This window comes from Salmo trutta, chromosome 8 (assembly GCF_901001165.1).
Source record: "Salmo trutta chromosome 8, fSalTru1.1, whole genome shotgun sequence".
Taxonomy (NCBI): Eukaryota; Metazoa; Chordata; class Actinopteri; order Salmoniformes; family Salmonidae; genus Salmo; species Salmo trutta.
Genome location: NC_042964.1, coordinates 22,415,183 through 22,431,256, shown reverse-complemented (window position 1 = coordinate 22,431,256; position 16,074 = coordinate 22,415,183). Strand labels below are relative to the sequence as shown.

At 43.8% G+C, this 16,074-nt stretch overlaps 1 protein-coding gene across 1 annotated transcript in view; it reads right to left on the bottom strand.

Moving 5' to 3' along the window:
* The window catches only part of LOC115198469 (calpain-1 catalytic subunit), a 31,449-nt gene that overhangs the window by 9,627 nt on the left and 5,748 nt on the right, over positions 1 to 16,074 (bottom strand). The window contains exons 2-11 of the mRNA XM_029760432.1: positions 11,919 to 12,577; positions 11,001 to 11,070; positions 9,530 to 9,648; positions 3,905 to 4,038; positions 3,449 to 3,617; positions 3,075 to 3,158; positions 2,782 to 2,867; positions 2,528 to 2,602; positions 2,200 to 2,360; positions 1,954 to 2,114 (exon numbers count right to left, since the gene is read on the bottom strand). Coding sequence (XP_029616292.1) covers positions 1,954 to 2,114; positions 2,200 to 2,360; positions 2,528 to 2,602; positions 2,782 to 2,867; positions 3,075 to 3,158; positions 3,449 to 3,617; positions 3,905 to 4,038; positions 9,530 to 9,648; positions 11,001 to 11,070; positions 11,919 to 12,170 — 1,311 coding nt within the window. The 5' untranslated portion in view covers positions 12,171 to 12,577. The remainder of the gene's footprint in view (positions 1 to 1,953; positions 2,115 to 2,199; positions 2,361 to 2,527; positions 2,603 to 2,781; positions 2,868 to 3,074; positions 3,159 to 3,448; positions 3,618 to 3,904; positions 4,039 to 9,529; positions 9,649 to 11,000; positions 11,071 to 11,918; positions 12,578 to 16,074) is intronic.

Sequence of the window (16,074 nt, the reverse complement as noted above, 5' to 3'; positions counted from 1 at the left end):
GGTTATAAGACCCCTCTACATTTATAGGGTCCTAGACTACAGATTAACTATATATATATATATATATATATATATATATATATATATAAGATAAACACAGAACCCTGCAGGGGATTGAAAGAGATAAGAGACTAGTCAGACACACCACTATAAATCAACTTGGGGAGTGGACATTTACTGCTGAGCCTTTAGATAACACTGAAACTATGTTTGTATAGCTGTGGATGCATGTGCTTGGTCTCATGAGTAGAAAGTAATGACGAAGGCAGTTCCATCACAGGGTGTTGACTACAAGCATGATAAAAGCAACTTGGACTTTTCCTATTTTGCAGAACTCAGGAGAGACATCAGTTGTATGTGTGATGTTTGATCTTTGACTTCTGTCTACAGCTGTATTTTGATAAAAATTGTTATGATTTATAAGTGCACATTTTGAGTGTTCCTTATTTGTTAAGTAAAAAACGGAACCAACATTTGGCGAGCTTGCCAGGAGGGAGTGAGTGCAACGCTACTGGACGGAACCTGAACCCCCTTCTCTGATCACCAAATGGTAAGGTAAGCAGACACCTGTTATATCAAAGTCTGTAATTTAAAAGAAGTGGGTGTTCAGTGTTTCGCTGGTATGTAAAACCACCGCCTCCCTCTTGTAATTATAAAAACAAAGGAACCTAAAATGTGCATGTATAAGTCAACGAATGTGTGGTAACTGTTGTATGTCAATGTGTGTTATATGTTTTATGTATTAAGAACAGTAGCTCGCCTTCTTGCGTGTTGGGGGTGCTGGGGTAACTTCCGGAAGGGTACTCAAGAGTAGTTAGGGAGCAGAAGCTGTATCTAGCGTGAAAGTTCTGAAACAGGCGATAACCTATGGGGCACCTGGAAGATAGAAATAATATGTTGTCTGTCCTTATATGTTTGTTTGGTGTGAGTGAAATGCGCAGTGGGTGGGGAGATAAACAAATCGAGAATTGGTTATTTGGTCTGAGGACTGAGAGCCGTTATAAGTGGATTTTTGATAATGAGGAGGATGAGGAACAATATATAGATAAAGGCATTACATGTAAATAATATAAGAAAGGGATTTTTGGAAGTGAGGACGGCAGGAAGGAGTTCTGTCATTGTATAAGAAAAGGCGGGTATGATAAAGATATCATATAAGACATATAAGACGTATATTACCCTACACCATGAGGAACTAGTAATACCCTTAACATATTTTGTATTAGTTGAAATACGACCTATAATTACTTGTAGAAGGAGAGTTAAGGAGCCTTTTAAGTGGAATTGGTGGAGATGAGGTTTTGTTTTATGGGCATATGAGAAGACAGTGGAGGAAATAGAGTTCAAACTGATACAACACCCACTGACATTATTGCAAGTTAGATAATAGGTAGGAAAGGCTAACATAGGGCACCTACACCATTATCATTACACGGCTGACTGTCAAATAAAACCAAACTGAAGCTCACCATGTCTGCAAAGGCCTGTAAAGGGGTTTTTATTAGGTAATGGCCCAATGGTGGAATAAAAAGTTAGGAGTAGGACAGAAGTTATTTGAATTAAAGGTTGAACATATTTGTTAGTGACACTTTCCTACCATAGGATAGTAAAGGAAATGTACAACCCTTAGTATACCAATACAATTATTACAAGGAAGTTGAGTTCTGTAGGGATTTCCATAGAAAATTACTTTGTGACGCTATCGTCCAATAATATATCACTGTTACTCTACACCCTTAAGATATAATATTAGGACTTGAAGTCGAGCATGCGGTTGTCTATGTGAGGCCCATGTGTGAAATATATTTGAGTTTAGTAGAACCATTTACTATAGCCTGGATTAAGTGAGATTAGAATTAGGATTTCAGTATCACCCACTGTTGTTTAACACACACTGAAAGGAGATAGAGAAGAATTTATATAGGCAAATTCATACATATTACACCCCAACACCTCGTAAATGGCGAATCCGATGGTCTCCATGTCCTTGCCCTCCTTGCGTTTCTTTCTCCGGTCCTTCTGCATCAGCGCCACCAGGAAGCTGCAATCTGATTGGCCGGCTGTGTCGGGGTGCTGCAAGCCGATCTTGAATTGTGGGTTGATCCAGAATGTGGCTAAGCATTGTGGGGGGGGAAGTTATCAGAAGACATTTTCTAATCAACTGTGTACAACTTCTTTATATCCTCCCTCCCTCCTTACCAGGGAAGTTCCTGCAGCCGCCGGCCGTGCTGCCCCTCCTCCACTCCCCCTGGTAAACGGCTGAGCTCCACTTCTTCTTCTGGTTGGCCTCCAGGGCGTCTGCTGTGAGGTTACAGATCTCCAGACGCGTAAACTCACGCAGGAAGTCGCTGAATGACATCCTGAGAGGAGGGATGGAGAGAGCGAGAGGTGGAAGGCAGGGAGGGAGAAGGGGAGAGGAAGGGACAGTCTGTAATGTGTATGATGCAATAACTCACACATTCTCTCAAGTATCATACCCAGAGGCCATCAGACTCGGTGACACAAATACACACTCCCGCACACTCACCAGAACTCTCCGTCCTCACTGCGGTTCTGGAGTCGCCCTCTGACTGACCGGTCCACGCTCTCCCACTCTCTGGAGCTAAAATATTCGCAAATGAAAATACATTACCGACTGTATTCCATATCAACAGGGATAGAAAACCACTCTCACTAGTTACACAGTGTGATATGTAATATGACACCTGCAGTATAAAATCACTCTCACTAGTTATATGATAGGTAATATGAGAGGTGTATAACAGTGTTTCCTTCTCTTACTTGTCACTCCAGGCACCAGTCCACTCTATCTCTCCCCAGGGGTTGCGGATGCGGACCAGTTTGGTCATATTCCCCCTGTACACCACCTGATGGAGAGGGATACTGCATTACACAGATGTATAGTAGATGGGAAAATGGCCACCAAATCCAAATTTGATTCATGTACAGGTTAAGGTAGACACATTTGTATTCGTTTTAATGCTGTCTTTTGTGTCCGACTGTTCAGAACTCCACTAACACATGATGCAATTGACCCCTTAGTGCCACTCAAACCAGAGCAGTCATTGGCTCACCTCGTCGACCCCGGTCACTGAGTAGGCGTGACCTTTCACCAGCTTCTTAAAGGTCACAGCCTCCATGTCCTGACTACCGGTGATCTGGGGACAGAAGACAACGTCAGAGTAAGTGTTTCACTGTACTGTTTACACCTGCTGTATCATGGTGCACGTGACAACCTTTGACTTGATTCGATTTGAGAGGATACACACACAGGGACTCTTGACACACTGTTACATGTTCCAGTCAGGGACATGATATGATAAAGTCTGTGAAAATGATGACGTCTGTGAAACATCCTGGTTCTTAGCGCCGCATCAAGCTTATTAAAATAGGCAGTGTTTTCTATGACATAATCGAACAAATGAACGTAACAAATCTGAGTACTGACGTCTATGGAGCAGCCCAGCAGCGATCCTCTCTCCACGGCCCGACTGATGATACTGTAGAGGTCAGAGGGCGCTTTCCTCAGCTCATACATCTCTGTCACCCCTCCTGTGAAGTCCTCAAAGCCCTCTGACGTGCTGCCTCCCGACAGGGCCTCGTAACAGCCATGCAGCCTGCAACGAAGGTGGACAATTCTGTTTCAAAAGACTATTTAAAAACAGACATTTCTGTACAATATACACACACGACACATGCATATAGACATATCATTTTACATAATTTGTATTTACATTATGGTCATTTAGCAGACGCTCTTATTCAGAGCGACTTACAGATATCATAACCCATACCAACATACACAGAGTGAAATAAATGCAAAGCCCATGTATACACTTGAATCCTTCTAACCACCCTCTTCTCTCCTTTTTCTCCTCTCCTCCCATCCCTCATCCCTCCTTACTTGGCGTAGGCTTTCTCCAGCAGGGCGCTCCAGAATTCTCCTCCCTCGGCAGAGTGGACGAAGAGTAGCTTCCCATCCTTCACCGGCAGCCTGTCATCGATCACCACCTCCACCCACTCCCCATACTGCCAGAACTACAAAACACAGACAGTAGGGAGACTATCAGAACTACAAGACACAGACAGTTGAACTACAAAACAGACAGTAGACCTACAACACACACATATTAGGGAGACTACCAGAACTACAACACACAGACAGTAGAACTACAAAACAGACAGTAGAACTACAACACACAGACAGTAGAAATACAACACACAGATAGTAGGGAGCTCAATATCACTACCTTTACCCACTCTCCAACCTGCCACTGCAATTTGAATAGGGATAGGATGAAGTGAGATGCAGCTAAGCACTGATTTAAGGTCAGTTTTACAAGCGGTGCCTTACTTTGCACAAGCACCAAGAACGAATACATTGAACATTGAAGACAAGCTCTGACGTCCCCTCTAGTGGTGAGGGTGAGCTGATCGCAGAACTGTGCCCGGGGGTAACTTTAGCGTTTAGTCACTTACATCCAATGACCACCAGGGGGCAGAAGTGGCATTAGAACAATATCACCATAGGGCTCAACAGGGAAGGAACTAAGATTGAGGCAACAACCACAGGAATTTATGGCAAGATCACGCTATCTTCCTTCCAATACACATGGGTTCCATGTAGCCTGCCTACACCACTGTGATGTTAGTATGCTTTTAGAGGGAGAAATACAGGCTGTCCAATAATGTATGTACCATTCTCCTCAGCTGCACGTAGTTGACTGATGCAGACCTACGGCAAGGCAATATAGCTCCACCACCACAAAATCACATCAGGGACACCAGAACATTATATAGAGTTTGAAGTATGTGGCTCTGGGATACATGAATGTAACAATACTGAAGTGTCAAAACCAGTAGTTACAATGACACCTAATTAGATTCAAACTGTTCTGACTCGTGACTTCCAAACAGTGGCAGGGGGAGGGGATGTAGAGCAGAGAGCCACAGCTGAGTTGTTATTGTGTGTGTGTGTGTGTGTGTGTGTGTGTGTGAGAGTGAGAGAGAGACAGAGAGAGATAAATGGATAATTTTGCATGCTCTGCAGGGCTAAAGTGACTGCTGGGACTGTACGGTCGACTGCAGAACAGGACAGAACAGGGTTGACACAGAAGTATCACAACACCCCCTACCCCACCAACACACACAGAGGGGGAACCAAACTATGAGCCACTGTCTACCCTGTTAGCCTTTATGGGGCAAATCCTAACTTCCACGTTAAGTAGAATTTTCCCCTAGACATGCATTGATGTCAAATGGGAGAAAAAGTGAAAATTTGACGTAGGTGGAAGTTAAGGTTCAACCCTATCATAACTATCTCTTACAGTATCTATTTAGCAGAGTTGGGGTCTGTTCCATATAAACACCAATCAATTTGAGAACTGAATTGCATACTAGTTCAACGGACAGGAGAACTGAACTAAAATTGACCCCAACGCTATCACAACGATCTCTGATATAAACACACCAGTGCAGGCCACAAGGAAAGTAAACCAAATATCCACATCTGCGTAGCAAGCTCGAGGGAGTGTAGTCTGTCCTAGAGCTGCAGCACTTCAACCGTGCAGTTCCTTTCACCTTCTGATAAGAATATCCCGTCAGCAACCTAGAGATTTCCAAACTGAAAATTACAGGCATACTGTAGTCTGTTTTACAATACAGAATTTGTTGAGTCTCACAGCTCATCTCTGCGCCTAGCTAAGCTACATACCGCATTCCCAGAATCTGCAGCACAGCTCCCCCTTTGTCTGGCTAAACCAATTAGAACGTCCAATTACATTTGGGAGGATGAGTCACCCAGGCGTACGAGATCTGGCACAGGATCAGGAGATCTCAACAAAACACTGTATTATTGGGTTTAGACGGTGTGTGTGTGTGTGTGTGTGTGTGTGTGTGTGTTCTTAGTATCTTTGTGGGGACCAGAATTCCTCACAAGGATAGTGAAACAAGGAAAATTCGGACAAGTGAGGACATTTTGCCGGGTCCCCACAGAGTAAACGGCTATTTTAGGCTAAGGGGTTAGGTTTATGGTTAAGGTTACAATCAGGGTTTGAATTAGCGTCAGGGGTTAGGTTTAGGAGGTGGTGTTAGGTTTAGGGTGGTTAGGTTTAAGGTTAGGTTAATGGAAAATAGGATTTTGAATGGGAATACATTTTTTGGTCCCCACAAGGATAGTAAAACAAAGTGTGTGTGTGTGTGTGTGTGTGTATAGAGGGAGATCTCAACAGAACAATGTATTATTGGGTTTAGACCTTCAACTGTAAACTAACACACAGGCCACACAATGGAGGAAGGGATACATGGTGAATTAGATCACATGCACATACAGTTGAAGTAGGAAGTTTACATACACCTTAGCCAAATACATTTAAACTCAGTTTTTCACAATTCCTGACATTTAATCCTAGTAAAAATTTCCCGTCTTAGGTCAATTAGGATCACCACTTTATTTTAAGAATGTGACACGTCAGAAAAATAGTAGAGAGAATGATTTATTTCAGCTTTTATTTCTTTCATCACATTCCTAGTGGGTCAGAAGTTTACATACACTCAATTAGTATTTGGTTGCATTGCCTTTAAATTGTTTAACTTGGGTCAAACATTTCGGGTAGCTTCCACAAGCTTCCCACAATGAGTTGGGTGAATTTTGGCACATTCCTCCTGATAGAGCTGATGTAACTGAGTCAGGTTTGTAGGCCTCCTTGCTCACACACACTTTTTCAGTTCTGCAATTTTCTATAGGATTGAAGTCAGGGCTATGTGATGGCCACTCCAATACCTTGACTTTGTTGTCCTTAAGCCATTTTGCCACAACTTTGGAAGTATGCTTGGGGTCATTGTCCATTTGGTAGATCCATTTGTGACCAAGCTTAACTTCCTGACTGATGTCTTGAGATGTTGCTTCAATATATCCACATAATTTTCCATCTTCATGATGCCAACATAATGCTGCCACCCCCGTGCTTCACGGTTGGGATGGTGTTCTTCAGCTTGCAAGCCTCCCCTTTCTCCTCCAAACATAATGATGGTCAGTTCTATTTTGTTTCATCAGACCAGAGGACATTTCTCCAAAAAGAACAATCATTGTCCCCATGTGCAGTTGCAAACCATAGTCTGGCTTTTTTATGGCAGTTTTGGAGCAGTGGCTTCTTCCTTGCTGAGTGGCCTTTCAGGTTAAGTCGATATAGGACTCGTTTTACTGTGGATATAGATACTTTTGTACCTGTTTCCTCCAGCATCTTCACAAGGTCCTTTGCAGTTGTTCTGGGATTGATTTGCACTTTTCGCACCAAAGTATGTTCATCTCTAGGAGAGAGAATGCGTCTCCTTCCTGAGCGGTATGACGGCTGCGTGGTCCTATGGTGTTTATACTTGCGTACTATTGTTTGTACAGATGAACGTGGTACCTTCAGGCATTTGGACATTTCTCCCAAGGATGAACCAGACTTGTGGAGGTCTACAATTTATTTTCTGAGGTCTTGGCTGATTTCTTTTGATTTTCCCATGATGTCAAGCAAAGAGGCACTGAGTTTGAAGGTAGGTCTTGAAATTCATTCACAGGTACACCTCTAATTGACTCAAATTATGTCAATTAGCCTATCAGAAGCTTCTACCGGAAGCGGGAACAGGATAAACTGGACCGTGAAGGCGCACTGGCGGTCTCGAGCGCGGTACTGGCAAATACGGGGCGCTGGTACCGCGCACACCGGCCTATAAATGCTTGGCCTCGACGCCGTGCGCATTACTCCAACGCACGGGACCTGTCCAGTCATGGGTTGCTTGACAAAAACACGGGGATTTGGCTTGGGGCTTAATCCTCACCCAGCCAAACTACCCGTGTGCCCCCCCCAAAAAAATTATTGGGGCTGCCTCTCCACCTTTACCCGCTTCCCAGGCAGGTTGTCACAATAGTCCAGTAGTTGTTCACACGTCCAGTCTATCCTTGCCTCTAATACCTCCAGCGACCAGGATGCCATCACCTCCCGAGCGCGCTGCTTTCTCCGCTCCAGGTGCTGCTCCCTTCTTTCCCTGGCCAGGATCCTTCCTCCTCCTGGGCATGCTGCTTGGTCCGGGTTTGGTGGGAGGTTCTGTAACGGTCGTCGTGGTGGATGGACCAAGGTGCAGCGGGTTGAGTGCTCATATTCACTTTATTAGAACACAAGAAAAAAACAAACCGAACGACACCCAGTCGTGCAGGCAACACACAGCTATGCAACGAACAACCTCCCACAACACCCCATGAAAACAAACTCCTAATTATAGGACCTTCAATCAGAAGCAACGATAACCAGCTGCTTCCAATTGAAGGTCCAACCCCAATAAACTAAACATAGAAATAGACTAGACTAGACAGAACATAGAAATACACTAACATAGAACAGTGCCCAAAAAATCCCGGAATACATAAATCAAACACCCCTCTACATACACACACAACCCGAACCATATAAAACAAATACCCCCTGCCACGTCCTGACCAAACTACAATAACACATAACCCCTATACTGGTCAGGACGTGACAGTGACAATGAAAACATGTTGCAATACTTCTGCAATCAGTCAATCATCTTTTTAAATGGGGGTTTCCTATAGTCACTTCCTTTTGGCAGAGGGCTGGGGTGTAAATTCCAGTTAGTGTGTTAGTAGTGTTACTTTTGTGTGGTATGCAAATGTAATAGCACTGTATCCATTAATGAATGTGTTCATGATGGATGTGCTGTATTTAGCTTGGCTGCCTGCTGCTCAGTGTAGCAGCAGTAATGGTTACTTTGAATGACTGGGCAGTGGTCAGCACTAGGCTAGCAGGCTCCGTATTGGCTCCTGTCTCTCTGTGTGTCTCTCCGTCTCTGTCCTGGCACCCTGGCCCCCAGCTGAGTCGGACTCTATTAATGTGGGCAGCTGGCTGCCATCAAAGGGTTCAGTGAGAGGAAAGCTGAGTGAAAGTGAGGGCTGCTACAGTGGGCATTGGACACGGACACGCAAGCACCACCTGGTCGCCCATGCATGGAGACGTCCATTTAGAGGGCAACTGTGGTGTCGCTTTAAGGTCCTATACAGAGAATGATAGGTGTGTCTGTGTGTCAGAGGATTGGTTTTGTGTACAAAGCAAAGGTCATCGTGATAAGGCCTGGCAAGAAGCAGGAAGCTTGCCTTGGAGTGAATTAAGATACATTTTTTGTTTTTATTAGCCCACATGAGATGGAAATTTGTCTTCTGCTTTCATCCACCACCCCATCCATCCGCCCCTCCCTCCCTCCCGATATACATCCACACGAACACATATTAGGTTGGAGATGCTGGAGCAGAGGGCAGCCACATGTGCTGCACCCAATGAGCAGTTTAGGGGGTGAAGTTCCTTGCTCGAGGGAACATCGGCGGTAGGTGGCACCTGAGATTGCCTCCGGTTGCCAGCTCACTCCTCGCCACAATCAGTAGCTGAATATCTGTATTACTGTATATTAGTATATATTATCGTATAGATGGATATACAGTCAAATCAGAAACAGGAAGTGAGTGTGTGGTGACCTGGAAGTGGAAGATGCCAGCGTACTGGCCTCCGAAGTCCTGTCCATGAGGCACCACTCTGTGGAGGAGGTTGTCGTTCAGAGTCAACGAGGCTATGGCTGCCAGCAACCAGCAGTCACCTGAAACAAACACACACACACACACACGTACACACAAGTACACAGACAGGCACACACACAACATATTACATCAGTCATAGGTAGACTATGTTAATGATAGCAATGCATTGTATCAGTCCCTTAAAAAAGTAACCAAACATTCATTAGTCGGATGAGTTTGTTTTGACCACCTGGAAATACTCTGGCCGCTACTCATAAGCATACAAGTAACGCCCAGAGTTTTTCCCTGATCTAGTAACACGGTAAGAAAAAACTCCTGGCCCTGTTCATCATTCATCTCTTCAAAAGTTCCCGACTGTTCTTCCTTTGAATAATTTCTAGCCTCAAGGCTAGGTGAAGCTAACTGACTAAACTCTCCGCTCTGGTTAGACATATTAATTACAGATAGATACCGCTGACTGTTTCTCACTGCTGTGGGAACGGAGCACTTCAGGCTTAAGTGGTTTAACCTTGTAATACTGGAATGCACCTTATAAGGAAACCGTAACGAGAGAGAGGTCCGAGAATCTGTTAACACACACTTCATCCTGACCCTATGTAACCTCCGAGGAGTGTGTTCGAATTTGAACTGTCTGGACCTACAGTATGCTGATTAAATAGCTAGATCTACTGTAAGTCTAACAGAAGAGGCCATATAATACAATGCCCATGCAGGGCAGAGGCATAGGCTGAAAAGCCCACAGAAGACACCACGGTTGGGTTCGGCATGCTGAAAAAGAAAGAAGGAAGCAGTACTAGAAATGTGACATCATCTATAAATAGGGGTGAATGCCTATTGTTATCCAAACGCAGACGAAGACTGTATGCTACTGCTAAAAATACATTCAAACTTAAAGACTACTCCAGTGAGTGCAGGTTTTATGTAAGCCTTTTAAACCCGGCACAAAATACTTTTTGCTACTACACACTTTAGAGTTGAGCACGCCACATCCTCTTTCTGGGCTCGGCATGCCCCATATTTAAGAGAGAGGTAGGCAGCTCTCTCCCAGCTAACACAGCATTTGATTCAGTACAAAGAGATGAGAAGACTTTCAAATCAACCATTCAGCTCAGAGTTAGTATGCGATGCAGTACCAGGCAACGTGTATACCTTTCCTATGTTTACTGTAGTGGTGGTATAGTACCAGCACATCTCTGCCAGAGGGAGGTTGTTACATTGTTTAAAGATGTGAGATAGCAGAGCAGAGTATAAATTATGCATCCCACACAGTGTTTATAGAGGAAAACACAAGAGTACCAAGATTGCAATCAAATCAAATCTCTGTGCTCTCTCTCTCTCTCTCCTGACTAAGTGGTTGTTCCATCGGGCTCTCAGGCTCTCCACCAACCCTCCTTCTGAGACCTGGACTCACCTAAAGCTCCCTGGCAGATATCAGTGCGAGTGGCTCCATCTACTATGAACTGGGGACGGGTACAGATCTCCTGTAGACAAAAAGAGAGGGGGAGAAAGAAAGAAAGAAAGAAAAAGAGAGATAGCGAGAGAAAGGGGGAGAGAGGAAGAAAAAGAGAGGTAAGATATGCCAGGTTGGTGTTGTTGTTGCTCACACACACACACACAGCAGTGACAGGTAGGCTGACATTTCACTTTTTCTTTCACCACAGTGTTGACACTGCACTGCAGCACTGGTAAAGCCTGTCGTCCTTGTTGTCATGGCGAACGGCGTCCCCATCAATCACACAAGTGCCTCATAGAATACATTAGAAAATGGCTGAGACATTCCTGCTAAACTACCGAGTACTGCATCTCCTCTCTCTGCCTCCCAACCATCCCTCATCCACAGATAACTCAAGACACGAGCAGCGTGAGAGCTAGTTAGCTAAGCTATAAAAAGCTCTTTCCGCATTTTGAGCTGAGGAGTGGAGCAGCATGGTGTGTGTTCTCTCCAGGGATGTCAATATTACAGTTCTGAGGAGCGAGTTGCTGGAGGAGATGCATTATGAAAGGGAATGAGGAGAGACGGAGTGTGAAGAGCATTAGGATAGACAGGCACGCCAGCTAGGACACACACACATGGCATAAGACTAAGACACACACACACACACAAACTATTGCCAAAGACAAATAATTATGTCAGAGTCATCTGAGAATAGTCTTATATAATACTTATAGGGGGCCTTTAAGGATCGGGTCTAAGATTCATCTCAGTAAGGCTCAGATACGGTCTAGGTTCAGTAGGTGAGTTGTTCCTGGTCAGGTAATATGGTCGGGAAAAACTTAAGAGGCTCAGTAAGTATAATAACAGGCAGTCCCAGCCGCAGTATCATCTCACCGTAGGTCTCATCCAGCGTACTCCCTGGGTCTTGGAGGAGCGTGGTCCCAACTCATTGAACCCCAGAGAGGAGGAGGCGCAGGTGAACAGGCTGTCCTCAAACAGGCTGCGGCTCTGGAGGCACCGGGCCCTCAGCGACTCAAAGTCCTGGCCCTGGAACTTGACTGCGTTGTGGTTCTGGCCCAGACCCTCGTCCCGGTCCCACTGGCTGCGCAACTTGGCGGCCATCCCCGACGCATACACCTGCTCCATTCTCACCTGGCCGTAGTCGTATTTGGCTGTGGCAGAGGTCAAAGTTCAAAGCTAATCCAGGGAGCCAGTCAGGGAGGAGGTTAATGGCTGACGTTCAATTAGGAATCAGACATAGAACAGCAACAGCCAATTATGAGGTTAGAATTGTAGATGAGGTAGTGATAATAGGCTGTGACAGGCTTAATGGAGATCAGTGACAGTCCTAGTCATGTAAAAAGTGGTAGAGTGGGGACTGGAGGATGGGCTCAGAAGGAAAACGTCTTCTTCACAGCACCAGGCAGATCTCAGAGTCACGGCAACAGTTCACTGATTGGCTGGCTGTACCTTTAGCAGACAGGGCTCAGAAGCCAATAGAATGAGGTGAGACTCAGCGAGTTGGCTGTACCTTGTTGTCCCACCAAAAGCCCCTGGAGAAGAAAGCGAGAGAGAGAAGGATATTAGTGAAATTCAAAACACATAAATATCTGTTTAACTCCTGTAAGAATGTATACTTCATTCAAATACAGCCTGTACAGCACAGACAAAAGAAACAAGATACACATAGCAAAGTGCAAATAGCACTTTGCCCCCCTCCCCCCGCCTCCTATAAATTGTCAACCCACTGTGCACGCTAGCTAGCAGAGGATTGCACTGGGATTACTCACAATAATAGTCAAACTGACTTCAGTTCAGTTCTCTAGTGAATAACATAGTTACTCATTGTGAACAAAGTTGAGTCATAGGTGCTTGTCTTGGGGAGTCCCAGCTAGCATATAACGCTCTGAGAACCATAGGTTTCTTAGGTGGGAATTACAGTACTTCAACATAACATTTCCTACAGGTTCTATTTAAAGTAATGTTCTCAAATTGTTCAGAAACTGTTTAGAAACAACGTTCTTCTGTGGGAATTTCAATACTTCGTGATAACGCTTTCTACAGGTTTCCTCATGGTTCTATTTAAAGTCATGTTCTCAGAAAGTTCAGAGAAAGTTAAGAAACAACGTTCTTCAGTGTGAATTTTAGTACTTCAGCATAACGTTTCCTACAGGTTTCCTCATGGTTCTATTTAAAGTAATGTTCTCCAATTGTTCAGAGAACATTAAGAAACAACGTTTTTCTGTAGGAATTTCACTACCTCATGATAACGTTTTGTACTTCTTTCCTCATGGTTCTATTCAAGTCATGTTCTCAGAACTTTCAAAAACAATGTTCTTCTGTGAGAATTTCAGTACTTCAGCATCATTTTTTCTGCAGGTTTCATCATGGTTCTATTTAAAGTCATGTCCTCAAAACATTCAGAGAACGTTCAGAAACAATGTTCTTCTTCTCTATCCTGTTAAGTGTGTTCAGGTGTGTTGTCTGCGCCCACTAACTGGCCACACCTGATCTTAATGAGTGCTTGTTTACTTTGAAATGGGGTTTGAATAGACTAATTAAATAGCTTTGTACAAGTAAAAAAAACATGGCATGCTAGCTCCATCCTGGTGGCACGGTGGAATAACTCCATGGATAGAGAACATTACAGACATTTACATTTTAGTCATTTAGCAGACGCTCTTATCCAGAGGGACTTACAGTAGTGAATGCATACATTTTAATTTTTTTTGTACTGGCCCCCCGTGGGAATCAAACCCACAACCCTGGCGTTGCACACACCATGCTCTACCAACTGAGCCACAGGGAAGACAGATTTGAATCTCTGCCAGAATAAAATAAATACATGTGTTTGTATGATTAATGCCGAAGCAAATGAATTTCTGTGTGTCCTATCTGTGCTTGGAGTTCAAAACAGTTAACCCAAACTAAGCTACCAGTGTTATTAAAAGTCTTATTAAAATGTTCTCAGAACGGTATTTAATTACCTTCAAATAACCTATAATTTCTGTTTTCAGAACGTTTATAAAAACCTCCCAGGAAAAATGTCAAGGAACCATAGTAAAATGTTCTCATAACCTCCCTGCAACCTAAAAATGAACGTTCCCAGAACAGGCAAAATTTTCACTTCTGTTCTCTAAATGTTTAAAAAACATATGGCTTTGTTCCCAGAACAAAATATTCCAAGAAACTAAATGTGCTATCTGGGTTCTATTCTGCAAATGTAAAACTCTCTGAATGTTTTGCATGGACTTTGTACCACAGAAGGTTGGTGGCACCTTAATTGGGGAGAACGGGCTCGTGGTAACGCCTGGAGCGGAATCAGCGGAATGGTATCAAATACATCAAACAAATACATACTCCGTTCCAGCCATTATTATGAGCTGTCCTCCCCACAGCAGCCTCCATTGATTTGTACTGAAGAAACAGCTACTAATCATGAGCAGAGACTAAGGTAAAGTTGTGTGTGTGTGTGCGTGTGCGTGTGTGTGTGTGTGTCACAGTGTAAACAGCGCAGAATGGGAGGGAACACAGCCAAGAACATGCAAAAGACTCTCAGGCTCTTTGGTAACTACTGCACAGTCGGGGGAAAGGGAGATGTTGCCTGTTTGAGTTTTCTTTCATGGTTCCACAGCCTCCCTTTCCCGTTTCCTCACATCACAATCGCTCTATTTTTTCTCTCTCCCGCTTTCCCACTCATGCTCTCCCACAAACAAACAAAACATTGAGAGAGAGAGAGAGAGAAAGTTTGAGGCACACAATTGCTTCTAATATATTTGAAACCTTTCCTCGGATTCTGAAGTGAAGTCTATCTCACCTCTTTCTCTCTCTTTCTTTTTCAGCCTCTCACTTTCACTCACTCACACATGCTGTCTCTTATTCACACTGAGCTCTCTTCTTGTTCTACCCCTCAACTGTCAGTAAAAACAAACCCTAAGCCTTGTCTGTTTCTCATTGGTGCAGAAAGAGAGCCTGGTCAGGCACAGCTGCCACCCACTACTCTGCCACACCCATTGCTATTGCCTGTTGTTCCCTGACTCAAAGATTTTTCCCACTGGTCAGAGTTGACTTTCTAACTGACTCTCACCACTCCTTTAGAGTCTCGAGGGTAATACTATGGGGAACGATAATGGAATCAAGTTCTACCATCTTAGATGGAAGACAATAAAGTGGAAATTGAACAAATCTCTTTTAGTAGAAAAATACCATATTTTGGGACAGTTTCAGCACGTACTGAATACCTACTCAACCCCTATACATGCATGTCAGTTACCTACACATCGTCTGGGTAGAAACGTTCACATTTCTGTGACTGTGGTGGGTTGACAGACAGGGGAGCGTGCGTGTAGTCAGGAGTCTTCTCATCAAGTAGGGTTTTCAACTCAAATGAATATTTGATGTTCCTCACATGGAATATTTCTCTGTTTGCGCCTCACTGCAAATAGTTTCACTAACGTGAAATGACAGATTAGTAGTCCAGACACATCACGATCAGCCCCACTGGTGTGCCCAATTCAAGACATATTGTTTCTTACTGATCTGTAGCCTATCACTATTATATTATTACTGCTAATCAAATAGCCTAAAACTTAAGACAATTAAGCAATGAAGTGATCATTTGTCACTATTGACATCTGTATCACATGGGAGATAGCCTTATCCCCAGGCTAACTGCTACCGCATATAGAGAGCAATAGTAATGGCATCTTTTTGTAGACGCTAATGTAGGCCAACTCTGACATGGCTCGTTGGCCAAAGCCTATGGGGAAATGAATGGCGTTTTTGGACAAACCCAGAGAATAAGGTCTGTGGTAAACACAGGATTGTGAGATGTTATACATTTTATTGTATCAGATAATCTTCATCATAACCACATAAAGCACATAAAGGCTTCATAATTCATAAAGGTCATGTTAACTGAACAAAACGTATCAGATCTCCTAAACCTGCGTTAACCTCAGACCTTATTTTCAGTGTTAACCCCAAAACCCCATTAATCTCCCCCATAAGAATGGGCTGAACGAACTAGAGGTTTAATTTACGCTTTTTA